The sequence below is a fragment of the Chiloscyllium punctatum genome, chromosome 15, assembly GCF_047496795.1.
Source record: "Chiloscyllium punctatum isolate Juve2018m chromosome 15, sChiPun1.3, whole genome shotgun sequence".
NCBI lineage: Eukaryota > Metazoa > Chordata > Chondrichthyes > Orectolobiformes > Hemiscylliidae > Chiloscyllium > Chiloscyllium punctatum.
Window position 1 is genome coordinate 72,031,530 of NC_092753.1, and position 17,514 is coordinate 72,049,043.

General features: G+C 35.6%; 1 protein-coding gene across 3 annotated transcripts in view; it reads left to right on the plus strand.

Annotated features, from left to right (window-relative positions):
* Positions 1-17,514, plus strand: part of tbc1d23 (TBC1 domain family, member 23) — an 81,530-nt gene that overhangs the window by 59,308 nt on the left and 4,708 nt on the right. For 2 of the 3 annotated variants that reach the window (XM_072585441.1, XM_072585439.1), the window contains 8 exons: positions 1,124-1,246; positions 2,006-2,098; positions 3,060-3,230; positions 6,713-6,755; positions 12,078-12,181; positions 12,648-12,790; positions 13,171-13,215; positions 17,305-17,393. In XM_072585441.1, coding sequence (XP_072441542.1) covers positions 1,124-1,246; positions 2,006-2,098; positions 3,060-3,230; positions 6,713-6,755; positions 12,078-12,181; positions 12,648-12,790; positions 13,171-13,215; positions 17,305-17,393 — 811 coding nt within the window. The remainder of the gene's footprint in view (positions 1-1,123; positions 1,247-2,005; positions 2,099-3,059; positions 3,231-6,712; positions 6,756-12,077; positions 12,182-12,647; positions 12,791-13,170; positions 13,216-17,304; positions 17,394-17,514) is intronic. The other variant, XM_072585440.1, reaches the window with a different exon arrangement.

Consider the following 17,514-nt stretch of genomic DNA (forward strand, 5'->3'; position numbering starts at 1 on the left):
TTGACTACAAACTATTTCAACAGCTTGAACCAACAGCCATGCAAACAATACTTAGAATGGGTCTTAGGTCATTTGCTTTCAAAAACTGCAGTAATCCTTCAGTCCTGAAAGAAAAATGCTGAACTCATCATCGAAACATTTCTGTAACAGTAGTATTTACCAGAGAAACATGAACAGTCATGATGGTATGATGCTGTGGGGGACTGGGACGAATTTAAATTGATCTTGACTTGAAGGGCCAAATGGTCTGCTGGGCTGTTTTGGAAGAGAGTTCTGATTGATTGAATTCTAGTATCAATGAGACGTTACATAGATTTTATCTAATTGTTCAAGTACAGTTGTGATACAGCATTCTGTAGATCTTGAGTTTGTTCTAAACTGTACAGATTCAAATATCTTTTTCTCAAATCTCTAATCTGTTAATATTGACCTGGATTTTTACATCAACGGAGAAGCAACAGAACCTTTCTTTGACAGTGCCCTCTAAGAAAGTTGCCAATGAAGGTCCACCAAGTTCTGTGGCACTATTTTCACTTTGCCCAATGTTAATTTCATTCTAGTGCCAGTTATTGGGGAATTCTGGTGATCACCTACCACGATGTCATCAGGCTAATCAACCAATTATATTGTAACACTTTCATGGATTGCAAACCAGGAAGAAACTAGCAGGTTTTATTACTCGTGATGTTATTAAAGTTAGGCATAAACTGAAGGTGAGAGCATAGACATAAGTTGAAATATCAAAAGAAATTTAGCATAAAGAAGTTTTTTTTAAACAAAATCTATGCAATTTTTCAAATTGTGGAAAGGAAAAGCGTGACACTTAACATAAAATTAGCATTTCTGGCCAGAGGTTGACTCAGTGTTGAGTCTTTGGTGTTTAAAAGACAGTTGCACTTCATTCAACAAGGCAAAACAGTTTCAAGTAAAATAAAACAAAGAACTGTGGATGCTGGAAACCTGAAACAGATTGCTGGAGAAATTCAACAAGTCTTACAGCATCTGTGGAGAGACAGCAAAGTTGACATTTCAAATACAGTGATCTTTCTTCAGAACTACTAGTAGCTAGTAATGATACAATTGTCATATAATTGCTCATGACTAATAACATTACTCACGACAGGATAACCAAAACCTATTTGGAAGTAATCTACTGGGCTTGAAAGATGATGAGATGGATCTGAGCCAAGCTTTATGTTTGCCTGTTTCAGTATCAGAGATACTACAAGCAAATCAACAACAAGGGGTATGATATATAAATAAACAAACCAACTTGTTTAAACAAAACAGTTTATTCTAGGGAAAACTCAGATTTGTATTATAATAATGATGTATGTTCTCATTAATGACTTAAGTATCAGGAAACGTTTTATGTTAATAGTGTATCTTCGATGACCATCTGCTGGTACAAAAGCACACCATGGTGGATGTCAGAAATCTAAAATAACAATAGCAAATGCAGCACCTGCAGTGAGAAAAGCAGAAGTTAATGTTGCGGGTTGAGCATTCATCCAAGTTAAATGTTTGAATTGCACCAGATTTTAAGCAAGTACATAGGAATAGAGAGCGTGGAGAGGAAGAGAAGAAAATAAAAGCCAAGATCTGTTCAGGCGAAGGCAAGTGAAATTAAATAATGAGATAGTGATGGGTATTGGTGATGGTGTGATGAGGTAAAAGACGCTAAAGGAGCTATAATGGGCAAAGTCTGAAGCATTTTGCTTTGCAAAAAAGGGGGGAAGTATAAGTTTGTTCTTTGATATCTATCAGTTTGCAACATTGTTCAGATAATGGATATCAGATATTTAGGTTAGAATCTCTAGTGTTGTGATTTGAGAATGTAATGAGATGTAAACATAGAGATGTAATGGAAATTATAAACATCCTGATTCATTATAGAAGCAGCTAATTATTTCAGAATATTATAGTTGGGTAACCTTTTTACACTAGACTGCAAGCCCCTCATTTTATCTATCTTGTGTTTCTTTATTCTTTTTCCACTTTAAAGGATGGAGTTCGTTTCTTTGTAGTGGATTGTCGACCTGCAGAACAGTACAACGCTGGGCACCTTTCTACAGCATTTCATTTGGATTCTGACCTGGTAAATAAAAATTTGTACTAAAAAGTTACTGCTTACTCTGATTGATATACTGGACTGCTTACTTAAAAAAAAAGCTGAATCATTCCATTGTTTGGAAAGCTTGCAGGGACTTTACCGTTCGTATGAGCTACGTGTCTGCTTTTCAAGTTCGAATTCCAATAGATTTCACAGTGGGCCCCCAATGCTCTGGAAAGTTTGCGAATAATGTTGTATAGATTTTTGTGATAGGTAACACAAATCGTCTCTGGTAGTCTCAAATTATTCTGTGTGTAATACTTGTTCACACTGTGAAAGGTTCGCATTTAACAGAAAAATACTATAGTAGAATAATCTTGGAAGTTGGAGTGAGTCAGTAGGTAATCTAACTTGTATAGATCATTTAGTGATGTCAAATTTGGGATATCAGGTATTATGGCAAAATTGTTTCTCTGGTCTGAAGCTGTGAAAGCAGTTGTACTGGTGAACTTAATTTCATGACAATTTTTAAAACATTGTGAGAAATAATATGCTATATATGCTATAATAATATGCTATGCTAATATGCTATAATAATATGCTAGAAAATATAATTATTAAAATAGCAAGCCTGAAGCAGGTGGACAGATGAGTTGACTATTTTCCTTCTCGAGTAATGTATTTTGATTGGGAATTGTGGGTACTATATGCATTTCTTTATTGAAAGTTAATGATAGGACTATCTAGATAATGTAAGACTTGGAAGTTATCATTGAAAAACAAATGAGCAACCATTTTCTGAAATTTTAAAAATGTTGACCCAGTTATTCCCATGTAAACTACTTCAATAAAATTTAAAAGATAAAACATCACTTTGTATATACATTGATTACATGTATTGTGCTAATTTTTATTTGGTATGAAATGTAACAATAATCTATAAACAGTTATTGTATATCTTCCAATTCTTTTAGCAACTTAACAGGACTCTTAACATTTTCCACAGATGCTGCAGAACCCTGCAGAGTTCGCACTTTCAGTTAAGTCTCTTTTGGAAGCACAGAAACAGTCCATCGAATCAGGGTCAGTCGCAAGTGGTGAACATCTGTGTTTTATGGGAAGTGGCAGAGAAGAAGAGGACATGTATATGAATATGGTGCTGGCACATTTTCTTCAGGTGATTGGACATTTGACCATACAAACTTCAGTACAGTTCTGTTTCTGCTCATGGACATAAGTGCTCATGGACATATTTGCATGCTTGGGATATCTCAACTTCATATTTTGGTTTTTAAGCAATTGATTGAAACACCAGAGTTGTACGATTATTCCAGTTTCTAGCCTGATAACCTTGATTTTCTTATTTTCTTACCAGCCTGTATTATTATTATATCCCACCCCATCTTGAGAAATGAGAAGAGTAAAAAAGGAAAGATAGAGATTAGGGATAAGTTGGAAAATAGAGAGGGAAATAAGAGGGAAATATGGTCTAAGGAAGAGGTGGAAAAGTTGCAACAATTAGAAATAGAGTTTAGTGGCTGCAAAAATATTAATAAAGTTATCGCGGAGAAAATAGGATCTAAAACTGCTAAACAAATTTCTAATAAAAGGAGGTTATTAAATAAGAAGAGTAAAAATCGCGATAATGTTAAGGGTATAGATCAAGAAGTGGTCCTTAATATTCGTGATGATAATGAAAGGGAGAATAGTGACCTGGTGATAGATAGGGTAATGGAGGTAGAAAGATTAAATAAACTGAGTGATCAGGAGAATAATAATACAATGGAAAATCTAGGTTATAGTGGTAGGTCGCTAACAGATTTAATTAAAATAATTGAGGATGATATGAGTAGGAATAAAGGTATTAGTAAGGAACATAATAACATTATGGGTATGATAATGGGCAAATTAGGAAAGAGTAAGGAAGATGATACATGTAAGAAGGTAACTCATGTTAAACGAGGAGGTTTTAAGCAAAGGGATAGTAGACAAAGAAGGAATAGAAAGGAAAATAAAGTTAAGAGAAGATATAGTAAAAAGAAGAGTAAATTTAAAGAAATGCAGGTTTTATATAAAACTAAAAGAGACTGTACCTAGCAGGAACCCTAATGGGGGCCCCAGTTAGGTGTGAATGTCCCCTTAGTATGGAAGAGTTGGAAGATTACTATAAAGAAAGATTAACTAACCCTAATGATAAGAATAACTTAAGAGGTTTTGCAAAATACAAAAGTCAAAGGGAGGGATCGGTAGGTGGGATTCTGACTGGTCCTGTGACATTGGAGGGCGTGAATCTAGCCGTAAAGTCAATGGACGTAAAAACCGCTGTAGGGCCAGATAGGGTAACGCTGAAGGAGACAGTTAAGATATTTAATAAAGGTAATACATTACTTCCTAGATTATATACTATTTGGATAAAAACCAGCAAAATAACAGATCAAATGAAAATAAGCAGAACTGTATTGAGTGAGTGAAGAAGAAGGCTTAAGGGATATTAATAATTGGAGGCCAATAACAATAGGGCCAATTATGCTCAGAATATTTACAAAAATTGTAGCGACTAGATTAAGTAAAGTGATAAGTCTAAATAAAAGACAAAGGTTTTATGGCCGGTGTAGCAGGATGCGAGGAAAACATTAAAATCCTGGAAAATATTATTAATGGGGCTGAAAAGAACAAGAGAGATTTAGCGGTAGTTTTTGTGGATTTAGCAAAAGCTTTTGATACAGTAGGCCATAAACTAATTATAACAGCTCTTAAAAGACTCCAGCTCCCTATAATATTTATTAAATTGATTACAAATTTATATGATCATTTTACTCAAGTGGAAGGTTTTAATTGTAAAACCGGAAAAATTAAAATTTTAAGAGGGGTCAAGCAAGGTGATGCATTGTCACCAATTCTTTTTAATATTGTGATGGACCCTTTGATAAGTACCATCGAAGAGAAGATGATAGGAATATTTTAGGGTTAGATAGGAATAGCTTTCACTGCGTGACATTAGCGTTAATTAGTCAATCGTACGATGGTACGGTCTATAATCTAAAACTTGTGGAAAAATTTTGTAACAATATGGGAATGGAAGTTAATATAAAGAAAACGAAAGGATTTTACTTTACTTATAGAAATAAGACAGTTTTATATATAATGATAAAACTAGCTGGAAGTTAAATAATGGGATCATACAATTTATAGAACCAGGAAACACTGATAAATACTTAGGTGCCAAGATAGATCTGTGGATTGGAGTAAGCCAATCAGACTAGGAAAGCCAATTAGATATATGGATAGGAAATTTAAAAAGATCCCCCTTAAAACCAGTACAGAAATTAGAACTTTTAAAAACGTATTTTATTCCTAGGCTGTATTATTATCTAATTTTATCAAAAGTTTCTATTAATTATCTTAATAAACTAGTCAATATTATTAAAAGCGCAGTTAAAGAAATTTTACACCTCCCGCAATCCATCACGGATGGAGTGTTATATGCCAAATCCCGCGATGGTGACCTTGCTTTAAACAGACTGTCAACCTTCATTCCAATTTCGATCATGAGGAAGTATGGGACGCTACATAAATCCGAGGACGAAATTTTGCATGCATCGTTTCGGTTCGAGGGTGATGGTGTGGCTGTGAAAATGCATAAATTGAGTAAACTAAAAGTATTGGAAAAGATCTGGAACCCGAATATTAAGGGGCAATTGGATGAAGAGGATATTATCATGGAAGATAGTGAAGATGAGATGGAAGAGTTTAATAGTACCAACTATGCTAATTGGAGATCCGTAGAGGTACAGAGGTGGATGGCCCTCCCCTGTCAAGGGGCAGCTGTTCATTACTATAAGAATGATAATATATCCAACAACTGGTTGACAAAACTACAATTTATGAAGATTTCGAAAGTTATTAATTCGATTTTGCTGAGAACAAATTTATTTCCAACACTGGCGTTATTGTCGTACAGAAGGCCATTTAATATCAAGAATTGCAGAAGGTGCAATGATATTTCGGAAACGTTTGCGCATATTTCTGGGTGGTGCCCTTACGTTAAAAACATGAGAATTAAAAGTCATAATAGGGTAGCAGAAGAGTTAGTCAAGTTTGTTAGGAAGAACAGGTGGACTACATATATAGAGCCGCGAATTAAAGATGATGCCAGAAAACTTTGGATACCGGATTTAATCTTTAAGAAAGAACATCAGATTGTTGTGGTGGACGTGACTATTAGAACGGACCTTCAGATCAACTCTCTTGAATCGGCTTGGGAAGAAAGGATAAACAAATATAAACATCTAGGAAAAGAGATAATGGACCTCATTGGTGGAGGAAAGATATCTTTTTATGGTTTCGTGATAGGAGTCAGAGGGAAGTGGTTTGAAAAGAATACTGAGTTAATGAAAGACCTCGGGATTTTAAAATTTAAATCTTTTGCACAGAATATCCCAACCCTAGTTTTATCTTTTAAGGATTTTTATGCACTCTTAATATCTCATTGACATAATTTAATAAGGTTTTAGGTATTTTAATAATTTTAAATAATGTTTTAAATAGTTTTGATTTTAATTAGTTTTAAATTTTAAGATTTTATTATATCCTTACAAGTTATATATTTATAATCCTTTTATAGGGCAGTATTTAAGCTTTTTTTTTTCTATATTCTAGAAAAACAAGGAGTATGTTAGCATTGCCAAAGGGGGCTTTATGGGTAAGTTCTCAAATTTTTGAATGTTAGTTTTTCTCATTCAACGGAGACCTAATGCCCGAAAACAAATCTGTTTAATATTGCACCAGTATTGAAGGTATTGTCCTCCAGTTCTATTTTGTGCTAGCATTTCTATTTTAATTTGATTAACAGAAAATTGTGATTTTATTTGTTACAATCCTTGACAATAAGTAGGTGATTGTTATTGTCATCATTTGAAATGGTATGCTCAGTTAGATATTACCAAAGTGTTCGTGTAGCGATACCTATTGAAAAGTAGCAATAAAGGAAATATTGTACTGTTAAGTAATGCAATTTTAAAAATGTTTTCGTAATCTTACAAGGGTTTAACCAAAGTATTTCCTTTCTATATAATTCTAATAAGTTTGCAGTTGTTAAAGCTCAACATTTTTCAGGTTTTTTTTGTATGAATGTATTTTCATTCCTCAGCAGCTATTTTGGTATTTTTGTTTTACATTGTGTAATTGTTCCTTGTGTTCCATTATAATCACCGTATTATTTATTTACAATCTTTTATTCTCCAGTATTTTAGTGCATTGACATTATAGCCCTTTTGACCCAACTTAATTTTATTTCTTGGCAACTGGCATGCTGTTTTCTGATGTCAGAGTCTTTGTTCAGTGTTTTCAGTAAAGGACTTTGTGGTTTAAGTAAGAGGGATGATATTTGACTATTTAAAATAGCGTGAAAAATAACAAAAAATTGAGGATTCCAACTGCTTTGACTAAGGGTTAGGTTTCTGAATGACTTTTATCAATTCAACATTGTATAATAAATATTAGACATGTTGCATATGAGTAGCTGGGAATTGATGGCTGACATCTCTTCATTGTGTACCCCCTTCAGTTATGGTATTTATATTTACTACTACAATTTCTTATCATTTAAATTATCCTAATGCCCAAAAACAAATCTGCTTCATATTGCACCAGTATTGAAGGTATTGTCCTCCAGTTCTCATTTGTTTGATAAAAAAATTGCTGCTTTCCTTTTTTTGATTTAAGCATTTAATTCTTAAATAATCAAACAGATCAGCATGGATAATAATAGGCTATGTCAATTTGATTAAAATTATTTTACATCTGGACAGAAATTTTATTTTCTATTTCTGTAATCACTACATTAGTACACACTGTTGTACATGTTGCTACATTTGAGGAAGAATTCATACTCTATACTGAATCACAAAGTTTGACTGCTCCACAATGTCTTCTAACTTTTCCAGGATTGCTTTTGTTCAAATGTTCACATATTTAACTATATTTTGCACCCATTCTACTTCTAAATGGCAGTTGCAACTGTGAACATTTGTAAAACCTTTGTTGAGATAATATAACCCAGTTGCTGAATATGATTTTTCCTTAAATCTGTAGAGGTGAAATCACATTTTATGGATAACCTGTCAGCATATGCAGAGAAATTTGTGAGCAATTTTCTTCCCATCCAAGTGGAAAATGCTCCACTTTTTATAGTCCTGTATTCAGCTGCAGGATGTAAAAAAAACTTCCAATTTTTAATAGTTAATACCTAGATTTCACCAGTTATAATTATTTTCTTGTTATGCTATCTGGATTTCTTACAGAAGTTCTATCCATTGTACCCAATATAGAATTTCATATCTTACCATTTTAGAGCCATAATTGTAGTGGCTATTATTTTAAATATCTATCCCTCTTATCACCAACCATAGATTTCCTTTGCTTTAGACCTTTTTAAAAGTATACAAAATACTGTGGGAAGACTCTGGTACATTTGGTGTACTTGGTTGCTGTTGGAAGCTGCATTCTTTTCTTTGAAACCTTTACTCTTCAAACAATTTCACCCCTCCCCTCAGGCTTGGTGATCTATTACTTTGTTTATCAAGGACATCGAGACTGTCCCAGAACAACCTTTTTATTTTCAGGCAAGCAACAGTTATGAAATGTAGAAAATATGCTACATTTGTAAATTGTGCCAATATTGTGTTAGTTGGTGCACCAACTAGGAAGTAGGGTATTAACAAACGGCCATTTTTGAATTGCACAAAATAGACAATAGGTGCAGGAGTAGGCCATTCTGCCCTTCGAGCCTGCACCACCATTCAATATGATCATGGCTGATCATCCTTAATCAGTATCCTGTTCCTGCCCTATCTCCATAACCCTTGATTCCACTATCCTTGAGAGCACTATCCAACTCTTTCTTAAATGACTCCAAAGACTGGGCCTCCACTGCCCTCTGGGGCAGAGCATTCCACACAGCCACCACTCTCTGGGTGAAGAAGTTTCTCCTCATCTCTGTCCTAAATGGTCTACCCCGTATTTTTAAGCTGTGTCCTCTGGTTCGGCACTCACCCATCAGCGGAAACATGTTTCCTGCCTCCAGAGTGTCCAATCCTTTAATAATCTTCTATGTCTCAATCAGATCCCCTCTCAGTCTTCTAAACTCAAGGGTATACAAGCCCAATAGCTCCAGTCTTTCAGCGTTAGGTAGTCCTGCCATTCCATGAATTGACCTCGTGAACCTACACTGCACTCCGTCAATAGCTAGAATGTCTTTCCTCCAATTTGGAGACCAGAACTGCACACAATACTCCAGGTGTGGTCTCACCAGGGCCCTGTACAGCTGCAGAAGAACCTCTTTGCTTCTATACTCAATCCCTCTTGTTATGAAGGCCAGCATGCTATTAGTCTCCTTCACTGCCAACTGTACCTGCATGCTTACCTTCATTGACTGGTGTACAAAGAACACCCAGGTCTCTTTGTACTGCCTCTTTGCCTAAATTGATTCCATTTCGGTAGTAATCTGCCTTCCTGTTCTTGCCACCAAAGTGGATAACCATATATTTATCCACATTAAACTGCATCTGCCATGCATCTGACCACTCACCCTGAGGAAAGGCTTATGCCCGAAACGTCGATTCTCCTGTTCCTTGGATGCTGCCTGACCTGCTGCGCTTTTCCAGCAACACATTTTCAGCTCTGATCTCCAGCATCTGCAGTCCTCACTTTTTCACTCACCTAACCTGTCCAGGTCACCCTGTAATCTCCTAATGTCCTCCTCACATTTCACCCTACCACCCAGCTTAGTATCATCAGCAAATTTACTAATGTTATTACTAATACCATCTTCTATATCATTAATATATATTGTAAAAAGCTGCGGTCCCAGCACTGATCCCTGCGGTACCCCACTGGCCACTGCCTGCCATTCCGAAATGGAGCTGTTTATCACTCCTCTTTGTTTCCTGTCAGCCAACCAACTTTCAATCCAAGTTAGTACTTTGCCCCCAATACCACGTGCCCTAAAATTGCCAGTATGTGATTAACTTGAGAAGCTTTATTCCAAGGAAACAACACAGGTAGTTAATTGACAAACATTTGTGGAAACAACCAACAACTTCTCAAGTGTTTAAAGGGTTGGCACATCGCACCGCAAGGATGGTGAAGCAGTTATTATTTCTCCATAAACTACCTTCACCCTAGATGATCTTCCTTACTGCCTTGGTTCAAATCATTTAATTCAGTGAGTGGATTGAACCAAACCCTCCTTTAATACAGCCTCTTTGATCACTGTTATAGACTAAAAAAAGGATTGAAATATCTTGCTTTCTGTCCAGTTTGATACTAGATGTAAAATTCCCCTGCTTTTGAACTGTTTTGTGTATATATAGTTTGGTAATATCATTTATAATCAATGCTATATGATTATCATCTATTCTAATATTGTATATGTATCAAGCTAGAAGATTTGCAAACTGGAAGTTTAAACTTAGTTGACATAAGCCTAGGAAGCTGAGAACCCCAAATGATCAAAAATGTAAGCATACAGCATTTGGAAACAAAGTAATTACACTAACAGTGCTGTGGCACTTTGCACACACTTACTAGGGAAGTTAAAAGGCAATTTTCTTTCCCTCATTGAAAGATCATCAATCTGGAACATTAACTGTTTCTCTCCATTCTTGCAAGACCTGTTCCTTTTCTTTTTTTATTTCAGGTTTCCAGCATTTGCAGTATTTTGCTTTTACATTCCTTCACTCATATTAGCCAGACAATTTTAGCATTCAGAATATCACGCATTATGTTTTATTTTTGTTTCTACCCTAAATACAAAACCAAGGGTTTGACCTCTATCCTCTTTCAGGTTTGTTCAGGGGATTTGGCCAGCTGAAATACCACCCTCATATATGAGATGTCCTCAAAATTATTGCATTTGTGTAATCCCAGTGCTTCAGTGAATGTTTGTGATGTTTTTAATTTGCCTTCATTGTCTCAAGTAATTTGAATAGATGCTTGTTATGAATCTATTCAATCCACATTCTCATAAATTTCCTATTGAGAATTGACCGTAATTGTCATTTATGATGAATTCCATCAAATTCTTTATTGTTAAATAGTCTGAAATTTCGAATGAACAAATCATTTACGATTTCAACAGATCATTATCTCCGACAGAAACTACCTTTACAGTACAGATACCGTTCCTCACAGAAACACTTTGCCCCTTCTGATCATAATCTATCTTGAGATAGTAGAGATTCATTCAAAACTGAGTATAAACTGAGCAAGTACCTAATGCGTTTGCTGGAAGATACTGCCCAACTTCTACCAGTCTTCACGTGATGAAATGTTGCTTAGTTTATAAGAGGCCAGCTTCAAATGAATATAGCTTGTCATCTGTCTATTAATATACTTTTAATAAATTCTGTCCCCACTGCATATTGATTCTATACTGTCCTTCAGCTTTAAGGTTCAAGAGGTTTGGTTCTGATCATTCTGCAATATGTTTTAGTTTTGCAGTCATTGTCCAGATTATCTGGGCAAGTGCTGTAAGGATTCCACATTTTGAATAATAATGGAAATATTGATTAAAGCTTGAATACAAATCATTCTTTACCAATAATGGAAAGTTAGCGCAAACCTTACAAAAGTTAGTTTATTTTCTGTTGATCCAGATGCCAAATCTCAAGGCTGACATTTTTTCTTATCCATAGTTTAGGTAGTTTAAGTTAAAAGTTCCATTTCTCATGATAAAATATTCAGTTAATCCATCACAATTGCCGTAACTTTTATACTTAATGTCAAACCAGCCACTTAAATTGTCACTTGAAATGAAGAAACAATACTAATGTATCCTAATGGATAATTAAATGAATAAAACAACTAACAAAGATTGATTTAGGTACTGTTTAATCTGATTGAATTGAAAGGTTGTTCTGGTGAACAGTGTTCTCTGTATTGCGATTTATGAAGATGATTATTGCAAGTAAGATTGGAGAGTTGGTGATCATTGTCAGTATCTATAAGCTGCCCTGTCTTGCAGCCTTGCAGCAGCACCTTGTAGACATAAATGTAGATGGTCCAGAAAATGGCTACGGTCACTGGATTGTTAGTACATCCGGATCTCGTGGAAGTATCTCTTCTGATGTAAGTATATGTTAGTTATTTCAATGCTTTTTTAAAAAATATTTTCTTTTAAAAGAGTTACGGTTAAATTGGTGAAACCGTATTGAACTAGAGTGAATCCAGACTGCATTTATCTTTTGGTTCACAGTTGGGATATTGCATTGTACAGGAAAATTTGAAGAGCCTCACAATGTTTTACTTTAGTCTGTCTGATGTTTTCAATGTTAAGTGGACTGTACCCTTCCTTTAATAAAGGACTGATACCTTCTCAGCATCTTTTCATTAAACATATTAAAATAGGAAAATAGTTCAGAGGTATCAATCACTGTCACAGTAAGATGAAAGTTCATAAAAGCATGTTTCATTTTCTAAATATCTCCTGAAGTTACATGAATAAGCCTGCTAAGAAACAGTAAAGCAAACTGTCACATTGTTCATGCTGCATTTTGAGGTTTCTGTAATCATGTTCAATTAATTGCTTTCGCAGGGCGACTCCCCAAATGGTTCAGGTGATGGAAGGGGAGTCAAGTCATTAGTAAATAAAATGACTTTTGCTCTTAAATCTAAATCTGTGAATGTAAAAGAGAAGGTGATCAGTTTCATTGAGAATACGTCTACACCAGTTGAAAGGTAATGTAGTGAACTTGAAAATTACATTTTATTCTATATTAGCTTTTGTAAAGACCAAATTGAGTTTGTATTCTAGCAAACAGTTATTTTTCCAGCAGTAGGATTTTTTAAAGCAAAATACATTTTATTAAATGTTCACGTCAAGTCTTTCACGTGAACAAATTTAAGGTGCATTTTGGTTTATTTCAAAATCAGGAGAAAATTTACAGTTCTAATGAGGTATAATATATATTTGAAAATGGTGCAATGAGCAGATTGGAAGAAATTTAGAGTGACTTTTGGAACTTTTTCTTAATGTGATTAAGCTTTAATTTCTAAGCTTTTTCTTTCAAATTAAAATTATTGCCTTTTGTTTTGTTTTCCATTATTAATTAATATAGAATGGCTTTTCAAGTTCCTTGGCCAGAAAAAGTGAACCTCAATTGGTAAGATGGTGTTGAGAATAGCTTGCCAACTCTGGTCTGTGGATTGCAGCATGCTGCACAAGGCTTTCCTACTATGACCTTTTACTGTTGCTTTGCAGCATTTTAACCCTTAAGAGACAACTTATTTATTTGGTTTATCTAAGATTATGTATTCAACATCGCTCCTTCACAGTAAAACTATGCCTTAAATTTGTCCGTGTACTATTCTTGGATTTATTTGACCTTATCTGGCATCGTGGGAATCTTGCAGAGCACTACACCTATCACTGGAAAGTTTTCACCATTTGTTTAGGTACATAAGAACGGGAGTAGGCAATTCAGCCACTCTAGCCTGTTCTACTATTCAGTGAAGTCATGGCTGACCTGTGGCCTAACTCCGTGCTTTATTGTGCTGGCTTCTTTATGTAAATACTAAATATATAACCAGCCTTTTAAAATTTGTTGGCATTTGAGATAACGTAGGCTGGCTACCTTTTTCAAGAACAATCCTGTTTAAAACTGCTTGTATAAATAAGAATCAAACAGCATTGGCTATACCAGTGAGGCAGTTTTTTTTAGATTACTTACAGTGTGGAAACAGGCCCTTCGGCCCAACAAGTCCACACCGACCTGCCGAAGCGCAACCCACCCAGACCTATTCCCCTACATTTACCCCTTCACCTAACACTACGGGTAATTTAGCATGGCCAATTTGCCTAACCTGCACATTTTTTGATTGTGGGAGGAAACCGGAACACCCGGAGTAAACCCATCGGGTGCTCCGGTTTCCTCCCACAATCCAAAAATGTGCAGGTTAGGCGAATTGGCCATGCTAAATTACCCGTAGTGTTAGGTGATGGGGTAAATGTAGGGGAATAGGTCTGGGTGGGTTGCGCTTCGGCAAGTCGGTGTGAACTTGTTGGGCCGAAGGGCCTGTTTCCACACTGTAAGTAATCTTAAAAAAAACTGCCTCACTGGTATAGCTAATGCTGTTTGATTCTTAGTTATACAAGCATTTTAAGAAAAACAGCTGCTGTTCGAGGAACAAAAAAGTTGGATCTATCAGGAAATTGTTGGATGTTGCTATTTAATTCTAATGTCAGTTTGTTTCTCGAAAATAAAAATGTGATTGAGTATACGGTTTTAATAGCTTTAGTTTTAGTTATAAAGCTCAGTAATAAGCAACAATTTCATGGATGTGCAAGGATTAGTTACAGACATTGTCTGTGTGGTATCAAATATCTCTTTTTTTTTTGTCTATCAGTTACACTTAGACTTTTTTTACTAATAAGCAAATTCATTTAATTTTTGGAAGTTCTGAAAGACCAGTTTCAGTTGTTCAGCAACATAAGAATGTTTGAAGGTCAAGATTTTCACTTTCATTAAACTTCACTCCACTTGTGCTAAATAATTCTTTCTTTTCCAACTTCCTTTTCTTTTCTTAAGAACACTGACTCTTGGTAAGTTCCACCATCCCATTTCCTGCTACCCTTTGTCTCATTCTTTCAGTGTAAGACTGGACTGACTATATTTCCACTGTTTGCAATTTTACCTCTGAGCTAGTCATCCTCAGCTATGCTACAATCATCATTAATGCCCATTTCATCTCCAGACCTTTCTGAGATTTCCTGGCTGGTGTCTTATGCTCTGCCCTTTATGACTCTTTGTAAAAATGCATATTGTCTATTACCCAGATCTTGTTGATCTCCGTTCCCAACATTTCAAATATAAAATTCTCATCTCTGTATTCTCACACTAAGCACCTCTAAGCCAAAAAGAGCCAAATAGATCCTTGTTCCCCTCTCTCCCTCTCACTACCCAACTCACAACCCCTTTATTTCATCATGATTTTGGACAACCTTTTAATATCCCAACTTGCATTCTGTCAATTTTTATCTTAAGGATACCTTGCTACAACATCTGAAGGAACCATGTGGATGTAGCTTGGGATCTCAATTAGCATGAGTACACTGGATTATTAGAAGCACTAAAGTTTGATTTTTAGGACTTCTGGTGAAAATGGACCAGAACAATGTTCAGATTGTGAGAATTATGAAGCCTTGTGTAAATGTTTTCCCCAAAGTCTTATTTTCTGTTTGAAAACTTCAGTTATTTGCAGTCAGAAGTACTGAAATGTATTCTAACTGTTGCATTGTTGGCTGAGTGACATTATTCTGCAATTCTACACTCTGCTTTACTAACTAAAATGCTTTTGTAATGTTGCTAATATGTTTATTGTTTCCATACTAAACAAAATGTTTAGTGTCATCCAACTTGCAGTTGCAGAATTATAATATATTTTAAAATGTACCTTATGCAAAAAACTCTTAGTATTCTTGTATCTTAACTTTGTGTACTTCTTTAGATCATTAGTTATACAGTCAGCCTGACTCCTACAATCCCAGTGTGACTCAGACGTTTGCTACACTTTTTTTTATTTCTCTCTCAGAAGACCTTGTGGACTGTGATGTACAGATAATGCTCATATTTTGAGTTTACAGACATACCTACCAGTAAATTAGTTCAGTAATGCCTCACCAACATCAGACACTGCCCCCCCCCCCCAAACCCCAACCCCAACACCAGCCACATCATCCATTCCTAGTATGTTTATTGGTCTGCTGATCATCAGCCATCATTGTGATTTAGGATTAAATGAACCACACTATTATGCTGTCATGTCTGACTTGCTGAATTGTTTTGTGACTTATGATTTATTTATTAAGACTCAGTTGACACTATATTTTGTCACTATACTTAATACAATTTAATACATACATCCTGCATGTGCTCTAATAAATAGATTTGAAATCATTTAACAATTATGGAAATTCATTTACCTGAGGTCATTTGTATCAATAGTAATTAAGAAAATGTCTTGAAAAAATACTTGTTTACACAGCTGCAGCATGTCAGGAAAGCAACTTTTTCAACAATAAACCAAGAGCTTACACTCTTAGGTTTTCAGTGAAAAAGTGAAACTTATTTCCAAAGACTCCACACTTGCCCCATTTTTATATCCCAGAGTCAATCGCCTTCTCCCAACGTAACGCCATAACTTATAACTCATTGAGAAGCATCTACACTTTGGTTACAAATGCAAGGTGATCTAAAACCATGGAGCATGCAACTAATAACACCTTTTTTTAAATTTCCAAAATTCTTTCACCAAACAACTAAATGCCAAATTAACTCCTCTCTTCAGATACAGTTTAAATTTGATTTTGTTAAAATGTGTTCCTTTTTCTAAAACTGTAGCCTTTCCAATGATCACTTAATTTGTGGAAGATTATGGTTTTCAATATGCAGGGAAGATTGGTGAAGGCTCCAGATGTAGGTTTGCTTGCTGAGATGGAAGGTTCGCTTTCAGACGTTTCATCCCCTTTCTAGGTAACATCATCAATGAGCGTCCGGGTGAAGCACTGGTGAGATGGTCCACTTTTTATTTGTTTAGGTTTCCTTGGGTTGGTGATGTCATTTCCTGCAGTGATTTCATTTTCTGTTTCTTTTCTCAGTGGGTGGTAAGTGGGATTCAAGTCAGTGTCTTTGTTGATAGAGTTCTGGTTGGAATGCCATGCTTCTAGGAGTTCTTGCGCATGTCTCTGTTTGGCTTGACCTAGGATGGATGTGTTGTCCCAGTCGAAGTGGTGTCCTTCCTCATCTGTGTATGTAACGATACTAGTGAGAATGGGTCATATCTGTTTGTGGCTAGTTGATGTTCATGTATCCTGGTGGCTAGTTTTCTGCCTGTTTAATCAAGGTAGTGTTTTTTCCAGTTCTTGCAAGGAATTTTGTAAATGACATGAGTTTTGCATGACATCACCAATCCAAGGAAACCTAAACACACACAAAAAGTGAGCCATACCACCAGTGCTTCATCCAAAGGCTCACTGTTGCCTAGTATGGTGATGAAAGATCTGAAAACGAACCTTCCACCTCAGTGAGCAAACCTACATCCAGAACCTCAACCTGAGCTAAACATCTTCTCAAAACTTGCTAATTGTTAAAGACACTTGATTAGTTCAACAGTTTGAATGTTCCATGACTAATACAATTTGTACTGAAGTTTTTGGCTTTTGAATAATTGATCTCAGTGTTTGTCTTACTCAGGCATGTGAGCAGTAGTGACAGGGTGGGAAAACCCTATCGGGGGGTAAAGCCTGTCTTCAGCATTGCAGATGAAGAGGAGTATGATACAGGTAATTAAGTTCATTACTGCAAGTTCACCAATTAATATCAGACATCCTAACTGCTGTTTTCAACTTGGAATATCGGTCAGAATATTTGATTCAAGGATGAGAAAATTCTTCCTTTTTTAAC